The following is a 25485-nucleotide window of genomic DNA, read 5'->3' as shown; positions in this document are numbered from 1 at the left end:
ACTGTAGTAAGCTCCCTCTGGCAACTGAACATCCTTGAGGGGCTGTGGCCAAAACTGACCAATTAAATGGATGGAACAGATGTAAGTTTTTAATAACAGGAATGAGTATTTTAAACTTTATGTTGTTGTTGGCAACAATTTACTTTGTCTTTTACTATCAAATACAGTTAGCTTAACATAATCTAACCTAACCTAAAGGGTACATTAAAAAATAAAGAACAGGGACAGTGCAGAAGCGATTACATCAGAATGCTAGCTAGATATTAGCCTAACTTACCAGCCTCTTGCAAAAACACAGACAAGATTTGTTAACAGTCATACAATGGGTTTTGAATGTAAGCAGGGTTTGAGAGGTAACTTCAAAATCTTATCAAACTATTTGGTGCTACCCCTAGCCTGTCGTCACAACACCCATTTTGGGAAAACCTACCCAAGAGAGTACTCTGCCGGAGAGACTGTGGAGCACTGCACCTCATTTTCTTCAGTGTGATTTTTTTCTCTCCATTCCAAGGGCACTTCATTGTGTTTTCTCACTTGGATGGGCACCTAAGAGGGCAATTCATGAGCTTTTCATCAGAAAGGCACCTGTAGGGAATGTCAAGTTTACCCCATTGTGAGGGCACCACATATTTTGCCCACTAGAGGGGCATCCATCAGGAAACTTCCCCTCATTCTCACGTATATAGGGACACCCTTTACAGCACTGACACACATTTTATCCACTGGAGGGGCACTTCTTCATTAGAGGAGCACTTAACTGGGCACTTCATCATATTTTTTCCACCTGTAGGAGTATCCTAGAGCACTGCATCCTATTTTCTCTACTGGAAAGAGCACCCTTTGGGACTCTGTCATGTAGGGGCGGCATAGAGGGCATTTCATAATGAAACCCCTTTTCCATTGGAAAGGCACCAATAGGGAACGTTAAGTTTAGACCACAGTTCTAGGGCTCAGAACTAGCTTACAACTCTGCCTAAACTTACTAGATACGCCCTCAAAGCAGTCAACAGATGGCAAAACGACTCGGCTCGCTGTAATGAAAAGTGCGTGGCTACTAATATATAACTAATATATAATATATAACAAAATACAAACTGCACCCTAAAACAAGTACATACAGGTCTTACACTCTAACTTTACATACTAACTTTACAGGAGAAAAAAACAACCTCCAGAGCTCTACGGCCAGAAACGTAATAACCCTCAAACACTTGAAGCTCAATCGTAGGTTTTTTACAAGTCATTTGAAGATCTCCTAAATCTTCACGTTCTACTGCTGCACACAGATGCACTGTTACAACAACAGATGGCACCAATCTGATACTAGTTATTCATACCGAGCAGATGTGAGCAGAAAATGCTGTAAAAATTAACATGATTTAATTCTGTAACGACCGTATACATTCACACTGTGTGATGTGACAGTATTCTATCTGTATTTCATCCTGTGAGGCAGTAGAGTGATTAAGTGGTTTCAGTATGACAGTTCACATTTAGATGACCATCTTTAGTGAAGTGCTTCAATTAAAAAACAGATCAAGCTCTGTAGTTTTTCAAGAAAACATATCGTCAAAGTATCGATATTGGCTGATACTCAAGGTTTTAATATTGTCATCGGATTACAAAAAGCAGTATTATGGCTTGTCTTGTAACAACACCACATATATTCTGAGCATCCCTTTGTTAACAGCTTGTGATGAAACACTGCGACTGCTATGTCTGATGTCATAGATCTCCCTTCTCCCACAATTTTTTCCTTTTAAATAATGATCCCCGGCTACAGCTCACTCTCTCTCATGCTGCAGAATTCTTCTTGCTGTGCATAAAGCAGTGAGGAAGTCCACACAACATGCCTGCTACACTCCACATTTATAAGCTTCAAAAAGTCAGCAGAAAGACAAACACATCTAATGTGATTACAGTTTTTACTGTAGTAATAAATTTAATTATGATTAATATATGCAAATATACACAAACAAATTAGGAACTCTTTTGTTGTGGTTTAAGTAGACATTACGCAATTTTGTTCAAGATTAACTGCATAGAACTCCTGATTTGTGCCTTTTCTTTAAACTAGACTCTTTGCATGGAGTCTAAAGATTAGTTCTCAAGAAGAGCTAACAGAGAGTGAGTAACAGCTGCAACTGTTCTCCAGAGACCTGGCAAAACACACATTCCACCCAGTAATCAAACACACACCCAACCCCATTCAGCAAACACGAGCTTGCCAAATTTGGCATGTATTAATAACCCGTCACACTTCACACATAAGACTGGATACCACCACAGTGTATACTCTCCCATCAGCAGCATTCAGACTCACATGCACCATGGGTAGCTAATGGAGAAGAACATGGGGGAAATTTATCATCATATGACATGCAGCGCTAACAAGCCCAATGACTTCCTCTGCTACAGGACAGCATGAGGCAATGGCAGAGCCCATTAAGAGGAAACAACACATAATGAGAAAAAAGAAAAAAAAACACTGTTGTAACAAAATGTTAATGAATCACTCTTAACTTTAATGTATGATAATACAAAGACATTTTATGCAGAGATGGCACCAATTCAAAACCAGGTATGGGGATCAGGTCAAAAGCAGAAAATGCTTGACTGGAGATTGGTGGGGAAAAAAGCGGATCTGATTCAATCCTGTAACAAATTTATCCCAAATTAGCACTCATTCACACTGCGAGATGTGATGATGTTAGCTGTGTATTTCTTCCTGTGGTGTAGTAGAGCGTTTGAGTAGTTTGAGCAGTTTGAGCATGATAGCCTAGTTGTAGATTATCATCTTAAGTGCTTTAATTAAAAACAGCTCATTCTAAAAGGGAATTCCAATGATTATTTCCAAATTTCTGCAAATTTAAAAGATTCAGAGGTGAACAAAGTCATTTAGAGTGGTTTGATGTGATATGCTCAGTTCTAGAGAAACTTACAGAGTCAGAATTTTCCCTATGGTGGTGATAGGAACCAGACGTCCATAGATTTTAATGCCTCTAAAAGCCCCCTCATAGAAAGTTTTTAAATACAATGGTAATGAACACATTGCCTGATGCCTGAGACATTGTTTTTTTGTTAGCCGTGGCCTAAAACAATTTTTAAAAGCATTCATGGTGGAGAGGTACACACAGGGTGTTGGAAGGGAAAATAAGATCAGCAGATTTTTTTTTTCAGATTTACCTTTTTTTATCAACATTACATAAAAAACTCAAGACACATGTTGCTTCACACTGTTTTGAATAATACATAAAATAGCTATATTTGTGCCATACATATCTGACCCCTGGTTCCTATTGTCGCCAATGAAAAGAAATTCCATAAGTTTCTCTAAAACAGAGCATTTCATTTCAAACCACTATGAATGACTTCGTTTACAATTCAAAGATTGAACTAGGCAGAAATAAAAAAAACAAAAAAAACAGTGGAATTTTACAGCTTAATAGTTTTTAAAGAAGAAATTTCAAATTGGTATCAGGATCGTCTGAAACTCGAGGTTTCAATATTTGTAACAGTATTGCAATGTTCACATAACACAAATGGAAGTTTGTTTTCAACTGGTGTAAAAAAAAAAAATTAATAAAATCTGGAAAATCTATTTCTATTTTCTAGTTGAATTGGCATCCATTTAAGAACAGTATGACATCAGCAACTTCCTCTCTTACCATTATCTCAGTAGCACTATAGTGAGGAAGGAAAGTGTCCAGTTTATTTTGCTTAGTCAGCCATTTCCTTTCATTGTGTTCTGGTGTTTGGTTTGGACGGAGACGATTGATAGAGTGAGTATAAAGACAGAAAAAAATGGAGAAAGCAGCATGATCAGTAAGAAATGAAAGGAGAAGACTGCAAATTAAACTGGGGCAAAAAAATAGGAGCACAATGTTGATGGCATGAGTGAAGAAGGCATGACTACACACTGCTAGCTCCAAAGCAGCTCAAATTGACATTAGAACGTCTAAGCGGCGGCACAATTAAGCAGCAGTTGATGAAGACACTAAATGAAGCAGAACAACACTCTAGCAGGGGACAATAAAGAGACAGAAATGGCATCCGCGCCTCCAGACATGCCTGCATGAGAATAGCATGTGATGGCATGTGACAATGTGAATAACCCAGAAAGGAAACAAATATAAAAGATCCTTCTAAAATCTCTGAGGCGTTTATAAACAGGACATGTCTCAATACATAAAACTGTCCATCATAAGAAATTGAAACATATGACAGGGACAGAGAGTGCCTACATTATAATGAACTCTTTAACAAACAAATGAATGCAAATTATGAGCTCAGAGTAAGCAAGAAGTTTTTTTCTTTATCAGATATCTGATAAGAATTTGTTTATGGCTGTCTATAAATAACGGCTAAAAGCACAGATCAAATCCAGCAGAACTAAGAGATAAAAATTCTACCTTAATTCCAATAATATTTTAAATAATACAAAACAGTGCTATCATAGTTACAACTCTCTGAACAGTGATCAACAATTTAAAGGGCCCATACCATGGAAAACTACATTTTTATTGTTTTTTTGTAGATTTTTTTTTTTTTTAGTAAATATGACTATCTAAACATGTTAAAGTTTTAAAATGTACCATGTGGTCCACAGCCCATCGTGTCCACATATGGAAAACAGCCTGTTGTGAATTCACTGCTTTTTTGATGTCAAAAAACACGTTTACATACATCCACCTTTTCAATCTTTGCCCTGCTCATTCACATTAAAGTGAAATGAATGATTCACAGGACAGGATGGCCAATCAGAACATAGCTTATTTACACAAACCTTGTCAAAAACAGCCTGTTGAATTGTAAGGGAAAAACAGTTGTAAGGGAACTGTTTAAGGGAAATGGCTATGCAAAAATGAATTATGACTTTTTGGTACATAAAACCGTACAAATGTCATAAGTGGACAAAAATGTAGAAAAATGTAGAATAATGTAGAATACAGACGCTTTGCATGTATACAGGCCCTGCATCCATCTCCTACAGCTTTAACGTATCATGTTATGTATATGTTGTAATCTGCCCCCTTCCTCCAAGAGCGACTGTAATCATACAGAGGACCACATATGAGTGGAAGAGAGGGGGGAGGAGTAATGGGGGAGTAGCCCAGCGTCCTTAAGGTTCGTCACGACTCCTGTAGGCCTGGAGCGGCTGTCTGCTCTCTGCTGATAAACACTAGCATTCTGAGCCTGTGCAAAGGGGCGCCCACCTCATGTTTGCAGTTGTGAATGTTTGTTTCTAGACCCCTGGCCTTCTTTTAGCATGTGTCAAAGTGTCAAAGCTCTGGCTGTGGTACAGAGCCACTCCTGCAAAACCTGGTTCTAAACACTGTACAAGTAAATAGCTCATTAGAAATTACATTACAGAGTCTGAAAAAATGGCATCACAAGGAGATGTGCTTGATGTAAAGAGGGTATGCATCCTTCATTAGCTATGCAAAAGACAAGCGAAACTGATGGATTAATGTAAATGATTTTGCCACAGAGAAGGATTATGGGATGAGAATCTGCACCAAGTTAGAATTGTATATTTTCCTGAGGTCCACTTGACATTTACTTACCAAAAAAAATTCATTTTTGTACGACCATCTTTAAACATCTTTTTATCTGTTAATATTAAACAGGCTGTTTTTGTTACTGTCGTACAGTGCTTTTAAGGCCATGCATGTAAATGATGTTCTGATTGGCTGTAGCAGCCCAGGCCAGGATACTCCTCATAACTTCAGTGTGACTGGGAAGGGCTACACTACTGCAGGCTAAACAGGTCGAGATACTGTATGTAAATGTATTACATCACAAAAACAGTGTATAACTACTGAATTCATGTGCCACCTCCATCATGCCCTGTGGTTAACAAAATAGCTCCGAATGCAATACGGTTCCACTGAGCGTGACTGAATCCTCTAATTTACAGGGTCATTAAGTAAGTGAAATATGAATTCTGCTACATGTGAGCTACAGTGCTGCACACTGAACTGGCATAATAAGACAGATAAGTATATAAAACTACCCGGAACAAACCAGCAAGCTTTGTCAAGTGTGGTACTTAAGTTGCTTTGGCAATAGTAAATGCCATTTGGAGTAGCTGTTATGATATTATAGTATAAAATTGTAGTGGATTTACTTTCATGTGATGTCATTTCAATACTCAGCAGTAGTAGTTTGCTTTTAGCACAGGTGAAGCAATGTTCATATTTTGGCTCCTTAACAACTTCTTAAATCCATAGCGACATTCAGAGGAAAAATGTACAATATGTAACGGAGTTGGAACCTTTTTGTGTACCACGGGGTGTGACCAATTTTAAAAAATTCCATTCGATTTTGGCAGAGAGAAATCCAGCTTAGAACCAGAGCTGCTATTGTGGAAAAGATGCCAACTACAGAATGACTCACAACTTCAGAGGCTTTTGAATTTTCCATATTTGGACTGTATAAATTGGGCAGTGAATGCACGTTTTGAAAGTTTTAGTGTTTACCTACTATATCAAATTCTTCTTTTTCAAAAACATTTTTAATGAAATAGGATTTTTAAACAAATGCTTTATACAGTACAGTGTTAGGAGTGAAAGTTTCAGCGAACTATGTATGCAACATGTTCTTTTCCAGTGTTGACAGCAGTCATTCAGTTTAAACAGACAGATCATTGGTTTACAGTGTCATTTGAATGCAAGGCTGCCATGCTGTTGTGTGGGAGTATGTAGGAGGCTTACTGAGCTGTATTCATCTGCATAGAGATAGGCAACTGGTTTATAGGCAATTGCACTCCCTCTCTCTCAGCCAGAGCCTCTTTCAACTCACATTTCCGTTTTCATTGTCCATCTTTCTCTCATCATTACTGACTCATGAATCTTGAGGGAGGAGTCCCCGTTTCACGCACACTCTGTGGGCCTCTGGACCATGTGGAATGTGAAGTTTTTTTTTTTAAATTTTAAGAAAACTGTTGCCTAAAAACTTGTAACAGAACAGTACCTTAACTTCTTAGAACACATTTTACTGCATAACGTCTGTGTATCTCAGCCATTTCCTAATCATGCTTCCCAAAGACTCCTGACTCAATTACTTACTGAGCGCTCCACTGTTCCACACTATGGTTACCAAAATAGACATGTAGACCATAGCTGACTACGTTACACACAACTTAAAAGAAGAAAAACTTCAATAGTCCAGTCTTCAAAAAAAGAAGAAAAAAATACTACATAAATGAATTCAAATGAATTGGCAAACATGAGTAATGCACATATATTTAGATTAGGATTAAGTCCACATATGAACAGCTGCTACCATTTATTTATGTCATATTTACAACTTTCACTAAAATCTTCCCAAATGTGCACTTATTGTTTACAGTACCACTAGATTTCTTTTGGGAGATCTAAACCCAGTGGAATCTTCTTACTTGTTATGGTATATAACATACCAAGGTACCCACATCATGTACCTGCCAATGATAAATTTGACCCGTCCAACTCTGAAGGAGAAAAGTTACATATATGTTAAAAGGAAAAATCTTTCTTTGAGGTCAATTTAGAGCAAATAACACTGTGATTAACTAGACAACATAATGTGATTAATCACACTTCATTCATTAAATCATTTGACAGCCCTAATTAGTACATAACTGTGACTACAAACTGTCATAACCACTGATGACAATCATTTACTGTGCCATAGCCACTTATGACTTTATAAACATTAGTCAAACACGTACATGAATACATAACCATAAAATGGAGCATTGCAGAAGGAGTAGCCACGGTCGCATTTTGAAAACATGATCTCTGGTTCTCCGTTCCTTTTTTCAGTATGTTCATGAATTGTTGTAAACATGTGAATACACTTCTAATAGATTTAATAGTGCTCACAATGCATTTACATCAATGTGCATCAATTAAATACAACATGTGAACAGATGAATTTCATACCGCATCATACTGCAGCAGAGTCAAGGTATCCTTCTGTGTCATGTTCCTGCCAATAATGAGTCTGAACATCAAACAACTTCATAGTCATATATTAATGTACATGACTGTGACTACTACATAATAGCTACTTATGACTTCATGAACATTAATCATAGTACAGACACGTACATCAATGCCCATACAGATAAAAATGCAGTCTGAAGAAATTGCAAGCTGAAGGACAAGGCATGAAAGTCAGAGTGATTGCTTATACAAAGTGTCATTCTCAATTTCACACAAACGGATCTGCCAAACCAGCCATTGTGTTTGTTCAATCAATAGTTTAGGGCACACACGCACAAGTGCAGTTCACCAGTGAGAAGCTGCTTAATGACATTACACAGAAAATTCTTAATGTTCCCATTTTCTAATATAAGATAAATGCAAGTATTCTGCTCCCAATCAACATTTATTTCAAAAGTCATTATCAAAGAAAAGGCAAAATAAGATAAATGTGTTGGCTACACCCACGGCATGGGGGACCCTCCAGCATCAGACTGAAAAGAGAATAGCTCTTGTACAAGAAATGACACAAAAAATGTCAAATAAATAAATGAAAGGCAAGTTAAACTTGACTTTTTTAAAACAAATTCAAAACCACCACACAGGCAGTGGTTTAATATTGGATTGATTCTATTATATTAACTCGTTCCTCATATGAGGCTTGTTTTTTTCACTCCTAGTGGATTTTACTCATTGTAGAACAAGCAGCACCTTGCAGACAGGACCTAACGTTCATTTTCACAGCCAAGCTGTTTAAGCCATTTAGTCTGATCTATTATTCACATTTCTACACAAATATAGTTCATCTTAAAAACTGTTTTCAGCACTGGACAATAGAGACATAAAAACATCAAATTATCAGAATCAGCCCAGAATACTGGTGCATTTCCACAAACAATGGACCAACTGGACCAGCAAATTACCTTCCACAGCAGCTATCATACAGCAGCTGTAGGCACTGAGATGACAGGTCACAGGTGTTTAGGCAACTGTCACTGAATTGGTTTTGTCAGGGAAGATGAGTCATCACCTGTGAATTGCCCTTAATTTCTATTCTAAGCTACCTTTGCTATCCCATTACAGCGAAAAAACCATCATAATTATAATCAAGAGCTAATTAGTCAAATTACATATAAAACCACTTCAAAGCTGCTACAATGGACTCAAAAAGTGTCAAGTCAAAAAGATGGAAAGACATCACAACATAGAAGCAACAGCATGTTCGTCAAAAAAGCGTATTTTGGACAGTGAACATGGTTTTCTGTTCTGACTCTGTAGCATTCTCCAGTACATAAAACTTGAAATGAAGCAATGAATAGAAGGTTAAAGTGCAGAATGCCACATTTAACATTTACATTGAGTGAACCACCTAAGAAGGAATTAGATCACTTTTTATACCTATTCCACCCATTTCACAGGGAGGTTTCTTGCCCAGTGGTTCATTGATACATTATTAGTTCAATGACCAGGAACCCCACAAAACACAACAGCAGCGGATGAATTAAGACTACTATCAATTATATAGAAACATTGTTGAACAGATCAACAACACTGATTGCAGTCGCAGATTTCCATAAAGAGAAAAATAAACATGCATAAGTTCATAGACCATAAAATGCAGAGCTCCTGGTAAGTTTCAAACAAAGAAGTACATACAGAACTATTATAGAAAGATGAGCTGAATATTAACCTGTATGCGATTTGAGGAATGATGGTGATGGAATGAGGAAGTGATGTTATTGTGAAGTCTAGAAGCGGGAGGCCATACAGGCTCCCAGAACAGGGTGACTGAGTGCTAAGGCATATTGCCTCAGTTTCAGCACTCACTACTGAACTCCAAACTGCCTCTGGAAGCAATGTCAATACAAGATTTGTTTGTCAGGAGTCTCATGGTTTGGGTTTCCATGACCGAGCATTGTCAACACGAACGTGGTAAAGCACAATGCTACTGGACTCTGGAACTGTGAAAACACATTCTCTGGAGTTACGAATCACCATCTGGAGAGTGCTGCCTGCCCCAACGCATAGTGCAAACAGTGACATTCTAGAGAACTGTGTGCTTCCAACTTTGGGGCAGCAGTTTTGGGGGCCGACCTTTCCTGTATCAATGTGACAATATCCCTATGCACAAAATGAGGCCCATAAAGAAACGGTTTGCTGAGGTTGGTCTGAAAGAAATTGTCTGACCTACACAGAGCCCTGAACTCAACCACATCCAAAACCTTTATTAATTGGAACACTGACTGTGAGCAAAGCCTTCTCATCCAACATCAGGGCCTGGTATCACTCATGCTCTTGCGTCCAGCAGAAGTGAATTACCGCTGTCATGCTTCAAACTGTAGTGGAAAGCCTTTCCAGAAATGTGTAGGTTGTTAGAACAGCAACACAGGCACTCTGTATTAATGGCCATGGTTATGGAATGAGATGACCAAAAAACACATATGAATATAGTGTTCGGGTGTCCATTTACTTTTGGCCATGTAGTGTGGATAGACAGATTTTTGGCTGTGAGTGAAACTAGTTGACTTTATTGATTCTATGACTTCTGATGGTAGCAGCACAGTGACATGAAGTGTAAAGGACCAACCAAGTGCTGAATAAGACCAAGTAATTATGTTAATTGTCCAATTACTTAAGGACACCTAATCATTTAAGGTTTTTTTTTCTTTTTTCTTTAATAAATGGAAGCAACCTCTCCAGACCTGGGCTAAGCCTGATCAGTCACCTGAGTACATGGAGTGCATGATGTGAAGCACTGAACAGCCTCTAAGGATGTCATTAGAAACAGGATTCATTGACTGGAACCATTTGTTATACACACCACGGTGGGGGGGTGATGCATGGACATCCAATCTGGCAACTAGAAAACAAACAAATCGCTAACAAGCAACAGACAGCTACATGGTGCCAAGTTTAGTGGACTGGGAGCTTGTATACGGTTCTGGCCTGTACTGGTCAGTATTTTACTCGGTGGTGTGAGTCAAAAGTCAGAAACCACCGAAATATTTGTAAGAAATTTAATGTTGGATTGATCTCAGCATTACCATTATGTATTAGACCAAGGTGTATCTATGATGTATGCCACACATTGGTGTATTTCTTTAGGACAATGAGATCAATCTAATATCAAGCATCTTTCAGATATTTGGATGGTTCCTTTGACTCACTCACACAGTGGTATTGCTGATAAAGAACAACGTGATACTGGAGTAGGACATTATATTGCTCAGTCAGTGACAGTGCAGAGTGCAGAGTCAAGGTGTACTTGAACCTCATCACTGCCTGTGCTTAAACCCAATGTGAACTCTTGTTGAGGAGGCAGGGCAGAGAACAGTATCAATTCCCAGGTGGGAACACAAGCTAGACAAACCGAGCAATAACTATGATATCATAATTCCATTGGGGGAATCTTTCATTACAGATTCAAGACAGTGTTTTCTTTAAAAAGAGAATTCCACCAAATTCTATAATGCATAATTAAATCATTAAGATGTAAACAAAGTCATTTAGACTGCTTTAATGTGAAATGCTCAAGAATGTGATTCCCAAAAGCACCTTAGAACAAAGATGATTCTTAAATGATAGAGCAAGCATCACACTAATGCTTTTAGGAAACTGGGCCCTGTTCTAGAGAAATTGTACTAGGATTGTACAAAATGTTGGTGAAAAGACACCAGGTGTCCGAGTTTAATGACTCTAAAAGCTACATCACAAAGTTACTACATGAGATGGCTACAAAAACGGTTGGCTGATTCCTGAAACATTGTTTTATGAAAGTGTTGAGAAGCGGTTTTGGCATAAAATGTATTATTTAAAATCCATTCAGAGGTAAATGCAAGGCAAAATAGTCCCAAAGACAACTGCATTTTTATTGACCACTATTTTGCCATCATCAACATGACATACAACTCAGAAGACGTGTAGGATCACTGTTGGTTTTGAGTAAACAAAATGGCTATATTTGCAATGCAGACATTACAATCCCTTTGTTCATATAACCACTACTGTAAAGAAATCCAAGTTAGTAAGTTTTTCTACAAAGGTTTATTTCACATCAAAATACCTCCTATTCAGAAAGGTAAAAGTGGAATTCCCCTTTAAGGGAGTCAACACCCACACTGACATCATGAAGCAAGTTCTTCCTGTATGAATAGCGAATACGAACAGTTTGCCCCTCCCCAAAGTAAACAGTAAAATCTCCCAAATAGTAACTTTAAAGGAGAAAGCAAAAAATCCTTTACTTTAAACGTAAGTCAGTATAATGAGTTTTTTTACCTAATAATTTTGGACCATTTCAATTGGTCCATGAAATTTTGATGTGATGTAAAGGAAAGTTCTTCTCAAACGATCAAAGAAAAACTGCTATATTTTGGACAGCACCTAAACTGGACCATTCTTAATAGTAAAGGTGTCAAAAAAGGAGTGATGCCATAGAAGGACCACCTTTGATGGCTGAAGTATTCCTTTAAGGGAATACCAGTGCTAAGTTCTTTATGGTGGCACCTCTATTTTCAAGAGTATAGACCACTGCTTCCTGTCTGACGCTCCTCTGGCACTGATATGTTCTATTTATTTCTGCAACCACGCAGTGTTTGAGCTGAAGACCTACTTTCTTTCAGTGGACTTCCTGCCCTTGAAGGTAGACAGGGCAGCATTTACCTAAAAGTGTTCCACGGAGGAAAACGTGAAGAAGGGCAAAACCCACTGAGCCACACCATGACTCACCGACACTGCATACCAAAGAGATGCACTTACATAACTCTGTGCAGAGATATGCATCTCATGGAGAGTTAAAGTGACAAGGGAGAGAGATATGACAAAGAGAATGGGACTCTGCCTCCGGCGAGGCGTTTGCTGCCAGTCTCCCCCACTCCGCTGAATAAGTCTCGCGTGGTGGGAAGCAGGGATATCTGCTTATATAAACTCCAAACACAAAACCTAATAGGAGGAAAAAACTAACAGCCCAACAGTGTGGTGCCAAAGGATTAGACATATGTGGAGGGAAGCGTGGGACATCCTTCAGTGAGGTTTCCAGCCTGTCATTCCCTGTCAGCTAGAATCATGTGTAGAAAACCTGTTACCACAACAGGCACATGAGAGCTCACACATGGGGTTGTACTTCAAAAATAAAAAAAAAAATCAAAAAGATAAGAGATGATATAAAAAGAAAGGTGGGATTAAGAATAGAAAGGAATAGTGGAAGGAGAAACAGAAAGGGGAACACACACACACACACATAGAAAGAGACTTTGAGAGCGCCTCCGTCAACCCACTCACCGGTTAGCGCAAAGGAAAACCGTGCTTTGAGCGCACCAGAGCTGGCACTTCAATAAAGAGAACCTGGCTCATAAACAAAGAGTAGTCTCCCAGTGGGCTTAGATATTTACATTTGCATTTACTTTACTTATTCAGCAGACAGTCCAACTCAGAGCAACACCCATGCACTCACATTTCCACAGCCATTTAGCATCATCCAGCCACTGAACTGAACCAAAATGATTCAAATCAAGTGAATCACAGCAAAAATCCCAGCACACAGTATCTTCTGAGTACTGTAACTTTTACCATGGGCACTTACTCTCCCTTGTTCTTACTGTTCCTAAACAGCACCTTCAGAGAATACATCTTACAAATGTTAGCTAAAAGAGTTCGTTCTCCATTCTTTTTCATACAGAAGTAGCGGTGGGCAATATGACAACATTATTTTTATCATGACAAAATGCTTTTCCGAGTATATCATGGATATCATCTGTGCTTAAAGAACACAGACCAGCTGTACATTTCATTATAAATCAGAGCAAAAAGTGTCATGTTTAGTGCAGTACAGTGTCACTGGATTTAGTGCAGTAAAGTATGTGATGTGTTGAATAAAAAACACTGTAACCAGAGTCTTTACGCAGTTTTCAAACACAGGTGCACCGTGTATGTCTGTGAAAATATCGTGATACATATCGTACTGTGAAAATGTCTCTGGCCATCAAAATTTGGGCAAATATGTATATGAAAACATGTGGCTACCGACAAACTGCAATTAGTAACAGTGCCTACTAAAAATCCAAGTATTTTATTAATTCTATTAAAATCTAAAGAAAGCTGGTTTAGGCTTTTACATTTGCCAACTGGAGCAATGCTGTCTATTAAATGAAAAGAAACATGAAAAACTGCAACTAGAGATGGGCAATAATATTACTGAATTTTATCCTTATTATTTTAAATTACAATATGCTTTTCTGAATATTTTATGAGTACTGTTTGTGCTTCTAGAGAACTGAATAACTGCATGAATCATAACAATTTAGACCAATTATAGACAGCCTGTAAATAAAAACAACAACAGTGACAATGACAGTGGCAACAGCCATTGTATAGTAACTGTATAAACTGCATAGTAACAAGAAGTTGATTATTCATGAATTATTCATTTATTTTAACCAATTATTTGAGCTTATGGTTTATTAAATAGTTTATTTTTTGCAAATGGTGAACTCTTTGTACTCAATTTTACATTTTGGTACAACGTTTTCCTGGTATATCATGCTCATTTCACCTTATTAAACCTTAATATTATCATTCATATTGTGTGTTAAGAGAAAGTATCAGGATATATTTTTCCATATCATCCACCTTTGCCTGCAACAGATAACCATACCTTCATAATTCAGTACATGTTGTATCACACATCACTAGAAAGCCAGCCAGTTAAGAGGATGTGAATGCGCTTTCAAAAATTGCTCCGATCGAATGGAATTATTAAAATTCTGTGATTTGCTTTGTACCACAGGCAGCACGAATTCCTGAGAGGATTCACCTGCTGTCATAAAAAGAAAGCAGCAACTTCACCGACTGGTCATTATCCAAAACAAAATATTCCATAAAATGCTGCACTGGCCTCACAGTTGCCCGCTCCTCTTCAAACTGCACCCAACGCGCTTTGCACGCAGCAGCAGTAATGTGGAAAGCACTCACACAGAGGATTACAACTCGTGTGGAGTGCGCACAGAAAGAAATGCCATTTGAATAAGCATCTGGTACCCAACTCATACTACAGTGAAGGAGAATGATGAATAAGCTGAACACATTAATGTGATGCAACATACCCCCTTCCCTGAAAAAAGCTTCTATTTCTGAACAAATGCACATTTCTGGAGCCTCATATATGATACACACTATATGGCCAAAAGTTTGTGGACACCTGCTCATCAAATGTTTCTTCCAAAATAAAGAGTATTAAAAAGGAGTTTGTCCCCAGTAACTGCAGTAGCTGTCTCTACTTTTCGAGTAGGCTTTACACTAAATGTTGGAACACTGCTGTGAGGATTTGATTGCATTCAGCAGCAGGAGGACTAGTGAGATCAAGCACTGACGTTGGATGATTAGCTCTGGATCACAAATGCCACTCCAACTCATTCCTAAAGGTATTGGTTAGTGCTCCATCACTCTAGAGAATGCAGTTCCACTGCTCCACAACTCAGTGCTGGGGGGCTTTATAGCCCTCTAACCTGTGCTTGGTGTCAGACATGGTGATCTTAGGCTCATGTGCGGCTGCTCCAGACCATCCTGTTCTATTGTTAACACTTTTCTATGGAGACTAAACAAGCTGTGTGTGGATTTGAACTCCTGTCAGCAATGAGTACATCTTATACAGCTGAATTTTCCACGAACTTTTGGACATATAATGTATGCCTTTCAACAACGTCTTTGTAACCATTCTCAAAATACCGGTTTGCCTACTTAGATTAAAAGGATTTTCAAACACACAAACGAGGATTCAAGCAAGTACACAGGAGCTGGTGATTACATGAACCTAATTAGCATCAAATTTCCTTTTAACCTCCCCCTTTCTGGCTTAAAACTGAACATGTTCTATGCCTCCACAAGATTCAGCAAAATGACAGTATATTATACCTTGAGCACAGTCAGTTCATTTAGAGACTGAATTTTATAGTTTTTTATAAGCAAACACATTTTTTTTTCCTTTTTTTAGTGGAACATGCAGTTTGGTGTTCTACAAGTACTGATGATACTCATCCTCATCGTTCCTAAAAGTATACCGTGCTTTATACTACAATATACTCAGAAAAATGTATTATGCAATTTATATTCAGATATACTCATAAAAATGTATTGTGATGTAATTTCTATTCAGACATACTCAGAAAAGTGTATTGTGAAGTTATTTATAGGAAAATATACTAAAAAAGTGTATTATGTAATTTATATTCTCAGAAAATCAGATAATCCTCAGATATACTCAGATAATACATTATGATGTAATCTATACTCCTATACTGTAATGCAATTTATATTCAGAAACACTCAAATCATATTATGATGTAATTTATATTCAGAAAAGTGCACTGTGAAGTAACGTATGTTCAAATATACTCAGAAAAGCGTATGACAATTTATACTCAGATATATTTAGAAAAGCGTATAGTGAAGCAATTTACACTGTATATAGATATACTCAGAAAAATGTATTAAGATGTAATTCATACTCAGATACAAATATACTGAGTCATAATGTATCACAATAATGACATTATCATCATATTGCCCACCTTCTCATTCGTGACAAGGATTAAGATCAAAAATTGCTTCTTCTTCTCATATAACTGGAGCTCTACTATTATATTTTAATATAATCTAATAAGCAACATCTGAAAATTCAATCATATAATTAAACACAGAAGTGGATCAGCAAAAAAAAAAAAAGAGAAATGTTACCTGATTATATTAAAGGATTTTGTTTTCATATCATTATTGCCATCTCAAAGAAGGATCAGAACTATTGTGAAAAGGTAAACCACGGAGATGAATGTCAAATTGAAGCTTTAATCAAAACATACAGGAGAAACAAACAAGGACTGCGTCAAAAGGGGCAGAGCTACAGAGTGCCTGCAGTCACTTTCATATATATATATTTCTGATGGTGCTCAAACAGCCTTTGAAAATCAAACAAAGGCTTTTCCTGAGGTTCAGATTAAAGCAGCACTGTTAGATTATGTACAACAAAACACACTTAAAATGCTGAATTCAAAAACACACATGCATACACACGGATATACAAATGCACATCCAGGAAACAACAGACTGCTTTTAAGTAGAGAACTTATTCAATGACTGCAGCATGTACATGGATGAACAATTTGGAGTATTTAGTGGAGTAAAGATATGGCAGTCTATGACTGCACATCAGCAAACTTCAAAAAAGAAATACTTTAACGCAAAAGACCCATAATGAACCTCGTAGTCATAGAAGAACCAACGTAACCCCTTAAAGGACACTGTGAACGTACAAACACGTCTGTACCTTGAGGACAATCCGATCATATCATCCAAAATCTATTGCATTCTTTTGGCCTACTAGCAACAGGATGCTTTCTGTGAGTAAAGCATGGAGACAATAATACATGAGGTTTGATTAACTCTAATTTCAACAGAGACAGAGAGAGCAGTTTTATTGCTTACATCAATATCTTCACTAATTGGTACAGTATAGTATTGCCTGTTGAAGCTCAGGTATGTGGATAGGTGCTGATATCGGGGTCGAAACTGCAGGTAAAGTGCTCAGCTTGGTATAATAAATCATTCTAAAGCTAGGGAGGGCTGCAGGGTCTCACTGGATGTGGAGAAGATTTGCACACATATGCGCATGCATGCACCAAAATCATATTACACGTGATCTGAATGAGTTAGCATGTGCAATGAAGAGTGATCAAGGCTGCAGGGATACATTGCATTTGCTGAATATCATTCAGAACTGCTTAATGGTGTTAGGTGAAAAGCTTTGTTTAAATAATTAATTTGATGTTCTCCTACTGACTGACTGATTGATTGATTGATTGATTGATTGACTGATTAATTGACTGACTGACATTTAAGCGACTGCATATGTCTTAACATGATCCAGATCCACCTAAAGCCTTTATGGAACACAAGGCACTGACAGTAAACAGGGGATCAGCCAATAAAATCATACTAAGCAAGATTCTCCAATATACAAGCAAGACACTTCACTCATAGTATAGTAGTGCATTTCTCTCTATTTCTGCTCTTGTAGTATATTAATTTCACACTGCTAGCACCTCAAAAAGCGATGGCCTCTAGGAGCCCGTAGGTGTTTGGTTTATAAAAATAGCATCGGTGCTAATTCTCTGGAGAGCCTGAAGTCAAACACAGTCCAAACAGATGGGGAGAAACGTCAGTTCTAATTCTGCTGTAAAAGGTAGGAAGCTGTTCAAGTGGTCCTACATCTCTTTTACAGTTTTGGGGGGGGCGACTTAAGGCTTTTCTATGATTCATCATCTCTGGCAATTCACAGCTTTTGCTCTCATGTTCAGCAGTAAACCTGCGGTGGGTGAGTGTGCAATGAGCAGTGAGAAGCCCCGGCAGCAGCTGTTGTCTAACTCCTGTTCAGGGTGGCTGGAGGGAAAACGGGCCGAGAGTAACAGGTGCTCGGTGGTGTTTTGTACTTGTCCAGGGCAGTAAAAGGTAGTGCACACTCACTCACTCACTCACTCACTCACCTTCTGCTGTCGCCGTGCCATGTCCGTAGGCTGCTTGGCATTGAAAGGGTAGGCTATGCACCGTAGCACGAACACATAAATCTGGAGTTTGGTTTTCCTCTCCGACTCCTCTTTCTGGAGTCTCTCCTGCTCATTTTCGTTTTCCTGCGGAGGAGAAGAAGGAGGAGGGGGTTTCTTGGCTGGTGTGCGCGGAGCTCCTGGGCTTTTCTCAGACTTGGGGCTCTTTTTCGAGGGCTTTTCCGGCTGGACTGGCAGCTCGTCCTCAGGTGGAAGTTCCCCCCCGGATTCCTCACTGGAGGACGGGTCCAGCATGGTCGACACCGGGCTGTGAGAAGTCCCTCAACTTACAGAGGAGGCGACGGAGAGGAGAGGAGAAGGTGTTTCGGCACTCTCTCCCTCCTCTTCTTCAGATGCGGAGCGAGTTTTCCCTGTGTGTCAGCACTGGGGCGGAGTTAGGCTGCCACACACACACCGCTGCTCGGGTTTCCGCTCTTTTTGTTTTTCTTTTTTTGGCGCCGCCGCGAGCCTGAGCGCGAGCTGACTGGCACTATGCGGAGCTGCCAGAGACAGGTACACAACCTGTAGCACCGAGCAACACGTGGGAGGAGGAGGGGAGGCTTCTTAAAGGGCCAGCAGGGACATGCTGCCTGCTCTGGGTAGCCTGAGCCTTTGATGACCCTTAACAGATTTAAAATACAATCGAAATCTATTTGTATCAACTCATACGGTTTAAACACATATAAAATAAGGGGTTTGTCCCAGTTTTTGACCGTACAAGCCTGGGATCTCGTCTAACGCGGGGTCCCCATAAACTCAGTAATTCTGCTGTGCTCAAATATGTTCTTCACTTTGTTCTTCTAGCCCAACAGGTAATCTGATCAGACTGCAGGTGGTGGGATGTGAGCATTGGTATTCCGATTTATGTGAAACTCTTCGCATGCTTCACCTCACGTGAAAAAACAGAGAGTCACGCACCAGAATTTAAAGTGTTGTGCTGCAAAACTGTATAAAAAACATTAAAGTGGTCGCCTCTGGACTGTCACTTACTTGCCCTTAAGCTTCAACTTGCAGATGACATCATCATCAGAGACTTTATGTTAGTTCATCACAGAACACTTGACACTCTAATGTCCCAGTGACCAATAAATGACCGATATATTTCACCATATTTCTGCCTTCGTGATGTAAACTGAGCCTTCCCAATCTTAACACTTCTGTAATTATTCCCCTCACCAATCACAAGGCTGAGGTCTCTTGCCCAAAAGTGCTTTGTTGTCCACTCAGTGTCCTAGCTAGTGCAAATAAGTTACAGCCTAAACTACCCTTGAACTAAAACCTGCCAGAAACAAGTGTCAGTGCTAATACCTAGAAAGAAAGACAAAAATACAGATTAAGACATAGCATAAGCGCAATACAATGCATTTTAATAAGTGCTAGATTGGTGTTCACTTAGGTGCTTCATAAAGAGATGGGTCTTCAGTCTGTGTTTGGAGATGGCGAGGAACTCTGTTATTCCAACAGCCAGTTGAAGTTTGTTCCGCTGCCTGGACACAGGAGAGTCTTGACGCTTGTCTTTCATGACGTATTTTGTATTCATTTGTATTATGTATCCTTATTCGTTATCCGTTACTAATTGAGCCCCAGATAAATTACAAGTGACATAAATGATAAAAACAAAAACCTTGGTTTTGTTTGTTAGTTTATTTTTTGCCCACTGTCCACTACTGTCCATTACACTCCAACCATGTCACAGATAGTCAAACAAGTTACATCATAGCTTTCAGCAACTGTGCTTGCGGTTTTCAGCCACTGTGTGTTTATTAGTTTGATAGTTTGTTGATACAAATTCAGTAAATTACTACAGAGGATTGTAACAGTAGCCCATGTAAAAGTTCCTTTATAGATTAACTCAAATCCTTGTGCTCATTTATGTTTCTCCCCACGTTTCTCCTAAACGTTAGGGAGCCAGCTCTACCTTGGCCTGTCCCAAAATTCACCCTGCATTCACCTTATTAGGTCTCCAGCCCAATAAGTCCATATGACATTAACAGCATATGGACTTATTGGGCTGGAGCAGTGGTCTCCAACCCTGGTCCTGGAGATCTGCCCTCCTGCAGTGTCTAATGTGCCACACCTGCTCCAGCTAATTAACTTCTTCAGAAGTTCCTGATGGCTGGATCAGATGTTTTAGAGTTGGGTAAAGGAGGATCAGCATGACAAATTTAGATTGGAACTAAACTCTGCAGGAAGGTAGCTCTCCAGGACCGGTGTTGAAGACCACTGGGCTAGAGACCTCAACAGCACTAGGTTTAAAAGCATACATTTGGGGAAGAATAAATAAACTAATTTGCTTCTATGGATCATTCTACTGAATTAGTTCAAACTGTGGTCCCACATTAAAAAAAAAACAAAAAAAAAACTATTAAAAAATAAGTATTTAGACCTTAGATATGTACAAGGATTATGTAATGATCTATTTAAATCCAATGGATTCACTGAGATAGTAATAAACTAAATATATTCAATATCATAACTTATAGAGTGCTTTCTACTAGGAGGGGGCTGTCCCATACCCTAAGCCCTAAATTTCTTACATTTTTTGATATTTTTTTTTCAATATTTATTTTTAAAGATCTTTTTTTTTCAAATTGAAGTTGAACATTTCTGATGTTTCATGAGTATAATATTTTAATAAATCAACTTTATTCATGTCACTACCGAAACAAAAACAGTTTAAGTCCATAGATGGAGCTTTATTTATCCACACCCCTGCAGTTTAGAGCAGGAAGTGAAACAGCATCCCTGTCCATGTTAACTGTGAGCAGTTAGATCACAATTTTTGAGGTAAATGTGTCCCGAAGTCTGAAAATCAGTGTTTAGCCATAAGAATAGTCACTACCGAAAGACACATTTTCAGCAAAAAAGTAAACTTTTTTGTGTTTTAATGGAAAATATGATTTTATGTGTGTACAACAGAGCTGTGTTTACTAGTCATGTACTGGCTAGTGTTTTTGAGTTTTGCTTAAAATGAGCAAAAATTGTCACTACTGAAATGTTTAGTAAAGTTTTGGTATTGTTATGATCGTTTTGATAGTGAAAGGAATGATCAATCATTTATTTCAATAAAATAAGCATAATTAAGGTATAAGGTCATTCAAAGCAAAAAGATTTTACTCTCAAGTCCAAGTAGTTAAAAGTCCGAAATGTGTTTTCAAGTCTGACTTTGAACAAATTCGGTAGAATGATCCATACACAGCAGCTCAATACAGATTACAAGCATGATGCAGCTCAAATGCAATTTAAATTAATATACAAATGCATTTTAGCTTATACTTGAATATCCTTTTCTCCACCATGTTGGTTAGGCAGCTGTAAATTCATCCACTTTGTATCTCTGTGTCAGAATTTTTTATGAGAGGGTCCGGCTAAGTCCACTTTAATGCAGTACTCACCAAAAGACGCACTAAGGGCACAAAGAGGCGTAGGTTGGACATCCTCATGTCTAGCCTCACAGTTCTATACGTGAGACCTGATAGATGTCCACAATCGGCTAATATTGCTATGAGGCTAAAGAAAGAGGATTTAATCCTTTCTTCCCACCCTGTGAGACTCTGTTTAGATCTAGAGACCCAGGAACCAGATAGTGGACAAATGTCACGTTTGTGCCAATGAGAGAATATATTCCAACAAGATATTTTAGAATGGCAGAGCTATTATTGATGCTTCCCAAATTGCCTTTAGCCATTTATCTAAGCTTTCTGCTACAATCTTTGTTTTTGTCAGCGACTTCTATTTCTGACTGGTTAGTTTCAAAGCTGGTCAAAGGAAAATTCTCAGATTGCAATCCACCTCTAAATGAATTGAACCATCGCCTGGTCATTATGCTCGTATTTAAGAATACACGGTACCGTACACATTCTATTTATTTTCTCAATTTTCAGGAATTAGGTTATTATTTGTCAGACCTACACCTTGAATAACAAGTCAAGTCTGTAGATGAATTGTGGTACTCCAGTGTAACTATTTATTACATACTAAATTCATCAAAAAAAAGACAAAACAATGGGCAGTAGCTACAGTAATTACATGTGTAAAATAGCTGTGAATTCATTCTGTTTTGTTTCTAATAGGAGACACAGATTCACATCATCCTCAGACAATTTGGAGCAGGTGGGTGTGCGAAGGCTGTTCTTCTTCTTTGATAGATCCACCTTTGTGTTCATAGTCTAGAACTCAACCCACAGGTAACTGTGAATAGTCAGTGTTTTCATGTCTAAAGTAAGCCGCACTCATCACTTTCTTGTTTCACAGAAAACAGATGACACTGCAGTACATCTGAATGCAAATGTCAGAGCACATTCTCTTTATAGCCCATAATAGCTCAAGCTGTGTGACACAATAAAAGTGAGTCTCTTCACAGCACAGATGCATTTAGATGTATTGTACTCTGATTCAAAATATCATTAATTTTAAGTATTGGGTTTCTTAAAACAGACTTTATGATCACCACTTAGCTGCTGATGTGTGGAGATTATTTCCATCTTTAGTTCAGACTGTAATCAAATCATCCAAATAGGCTTTAGCTTTCACTTAAGCTTTCAGTCTCTGAAAGAGTAGAACCCATTATGTGGGTATCCAAGCAAAGCAATTTGTCCTCGAAGCTCTTATGTGAAGACATTTAGTTTAAAGAAATGAAATCGTGCTTCACAAAAAGTCTTACAACTAAAATGTTCTGAACCTTTTTTTTTTTTTGTTCAACATTGTGCCATGCCATGAAAGCAGAGCACACATCTTCAGATGCACTGAAACTGTACTAGTATTATCAAACCTTTGCTCAAGAAACACATTTAAGAGTCCGGACCTGACCGGACCAATTTCTCATCTTTCTGGAACACAATTCTTCAATCAACTGAATTATTCCATTAATTAATAAAGGCTCTATAGATGCTTGCAAAAACAATGCTCGAGTTTTTTTTTCTTCTGGATTGAAATTCTGCAGAAAAAATTCAATGTTGTGAAAAAGTATTTATCTCCTTCCTAATGTCTTCTATTTTTGCATATTTGTCATAGTTGAATGTTTCAGATCGTCAAACTACTTTTAATATTAGACATAGATAACCCCAAAAAACACAAAATGCTTTTTTTAAATGATGATTTCATTTATTGAAGGAAAAATGTTGTTCAGCCCTACCTGGCCCTATGTGAAAAAGTAATTACCCCCTTAGCTACTAAATCAAGTCAGCTAAATTTAATTGACTATTGTGTTCAGTTTCACCAGCCACACCCAGGCATGATTACTACCAGACCTGTTGAATCTAAACATCACTTAAAAAGAACCTGTCTGTCAATGTTGAAGCAGGCTAGAAGGTCCCAAAAAGCAGCACATGATGCCACGTTCTAAAGAGGTTCAAATACAGATGCAAAACAAAGTCATTGAAATCTAGCAGCCTGGAAAGGATTACTAAGACATTGCTGAAGCTCTGGGACTCCAGCGAAGGCCATTACAGAGAGTGCCGTTATCAACAAATGGAGAAAATTTGGAACAGTGGTAAACCTTTCCTGGAGTGGCTGCCTAACCAAAATTTTACCAACAGCTCATCGACGACTCATCCAGACCCAGACGAACATCTAAAGAACTGCGGGCCTCACTTACCACAGTTAAGGTCAATTTACATGATTCCACAATAAAAAAGACACTGGGCAAAAATGGCATCCATGAGACAGTTGCAAGCTGCAAACCCCTGCTGACAAAAAGAACACCAAGGCTCGTCCCACTTTTGGGATAATATTCTGTGAACTGATGACTCAAAGGTGGAACTTTTTGGAAGACATGGGTCTCTTTACATCTGAGAACACACCAACAGTAAAACATGATGGTGGTAGTGTGATGGTCTGGGGCTGCTTTGCTTCTGCAGGACCTGGACGACTTGTCATAACTGATGGAACCATGAATTCTGCTCTCTATCAGAAAATCCTGAAGGAGAATGTCTGCTTGTCAGTTCCTGACCTAAAGCTCAGTTTCCCCAAACTGTTCCCACAAAGTTGAAAGCATACAATTGTCTAAAATGTCCTGATATGCCGAAGCATTAAGATTTCCTTTCACTGGAACTAAGGGGCCTAGGCCAACCCCTAAAAAAACCCATAGCATTATCCCTCCTCCACTGTACAGTTGGCACAATACAGTCAAGCAGGTAATGTTCTTCCGGCATTCGTCAAACCCAGACTCGTCTATCAAACTGCCAGATGAAGAAGCATGATTCGTCACCCCACAGAATACGTTTCCACTGCTCCAGAGTCCAGTGGCAGCGCGCTTTACAGCACTCCATCCGATGCTTGGCAGTGTGCTTGAATATGTAAAGCTTTCATGCAGGTGCTCGGCCATGGAAACCCATACCATGAAGCTCCCAGTGCAGTTTTTGTCCTGATGTTAATGCCAGAAGAGGTTTGGAACTCTGCAGTTGTTGATTCAGCAAAGTATTGGCAACCTTTATGCACTACAGGCCTCAGTACTCAGCAGCCCCGTTCTGTAACTTTACGTGGTCTCCCACTTCACAGCTGTGGTTCCTCAACACGTCCACTTTTCAGTAATACCACTCACAGTTGATCATGGAATATCTAGAAGTGAAGAAATTTCGTGAACTGACTTGTTGCAATGGTGGCATCTTATTACAGTAACACGCTCAAATTCAGTGAGCTCTTCAGAGCGACTCATTCTTTCACAAATGTTTGTAAAGGCAGACTGCATGGCTAGATGCTTGATGTTATACACCTGTGGCAAACGGCCTGAATGAAACACCTGAATTCAATGATTAAGAGGTGTGTCCCAATACTTTATAGTGCATCATATAGTGTATCAATAATCAATATTGGTATTGGCTCAGAAAAACACATAACAGTCAACCCCTACCATAGATCACAAGAGTTCTTGAGATGAAAACTGATCATGTTTCTGGAACGGTTCCACACTGATAGTCATATTTATAAAG

The 25485-nt window shown here is 38.7% G+C and overlaps 1 protein-coding gene across 8 annotated transcripts in view; it reads right to left on the bottom strand.

Moving 5' to 3' along the window:
- cadps2 (Ca++-dependent secretion activator 2) overlaps positions 1-18930 on the bottom strand; it is a 135212-nt gene extending 116282 nt beyond the window's left edge. For 7 of the 8 annotated variants that reach the window (XM_036576158.1, XM_036576159.1, XM_036576161.1 and 4 more), the window contains exon 1: positions 18500-18930. In XM_036576158.1, the coding sequence (XP_036432051.1) occupies positions 18500-18811 (312 nt within the window). In that variant the 5' untranslated portion in view covers positions 18812-18930. The remainder of the gene's footprint in view (positions 1-18499) is intronic. The other variant, XM_036576156.1, reaches the window with a different exon arrangement.
- Positions 18931-25485: the final 6555 nt, after the last annotated feature.

This window comes from Colossoma macropomum, unplaced genomic scaffold, assembly GCF_904425465.1.
Source record: "Colossoma macropomum unplaced genomic scaffold, Colossoma_macropomum, whole genome shotgun sequence".
In the NCBI taxonomy this organism is placed as follows: Eukaryota; Metazoa; Chordata; class Actinopteri; order Characiformes; family Serrasalmidae; genus Colossoma; species Colossoma macropomum.
Note: the sequence above shows the minus strand (reverse complement) of the source record. Positions and strands in the feature narration are given on the sequence as shown.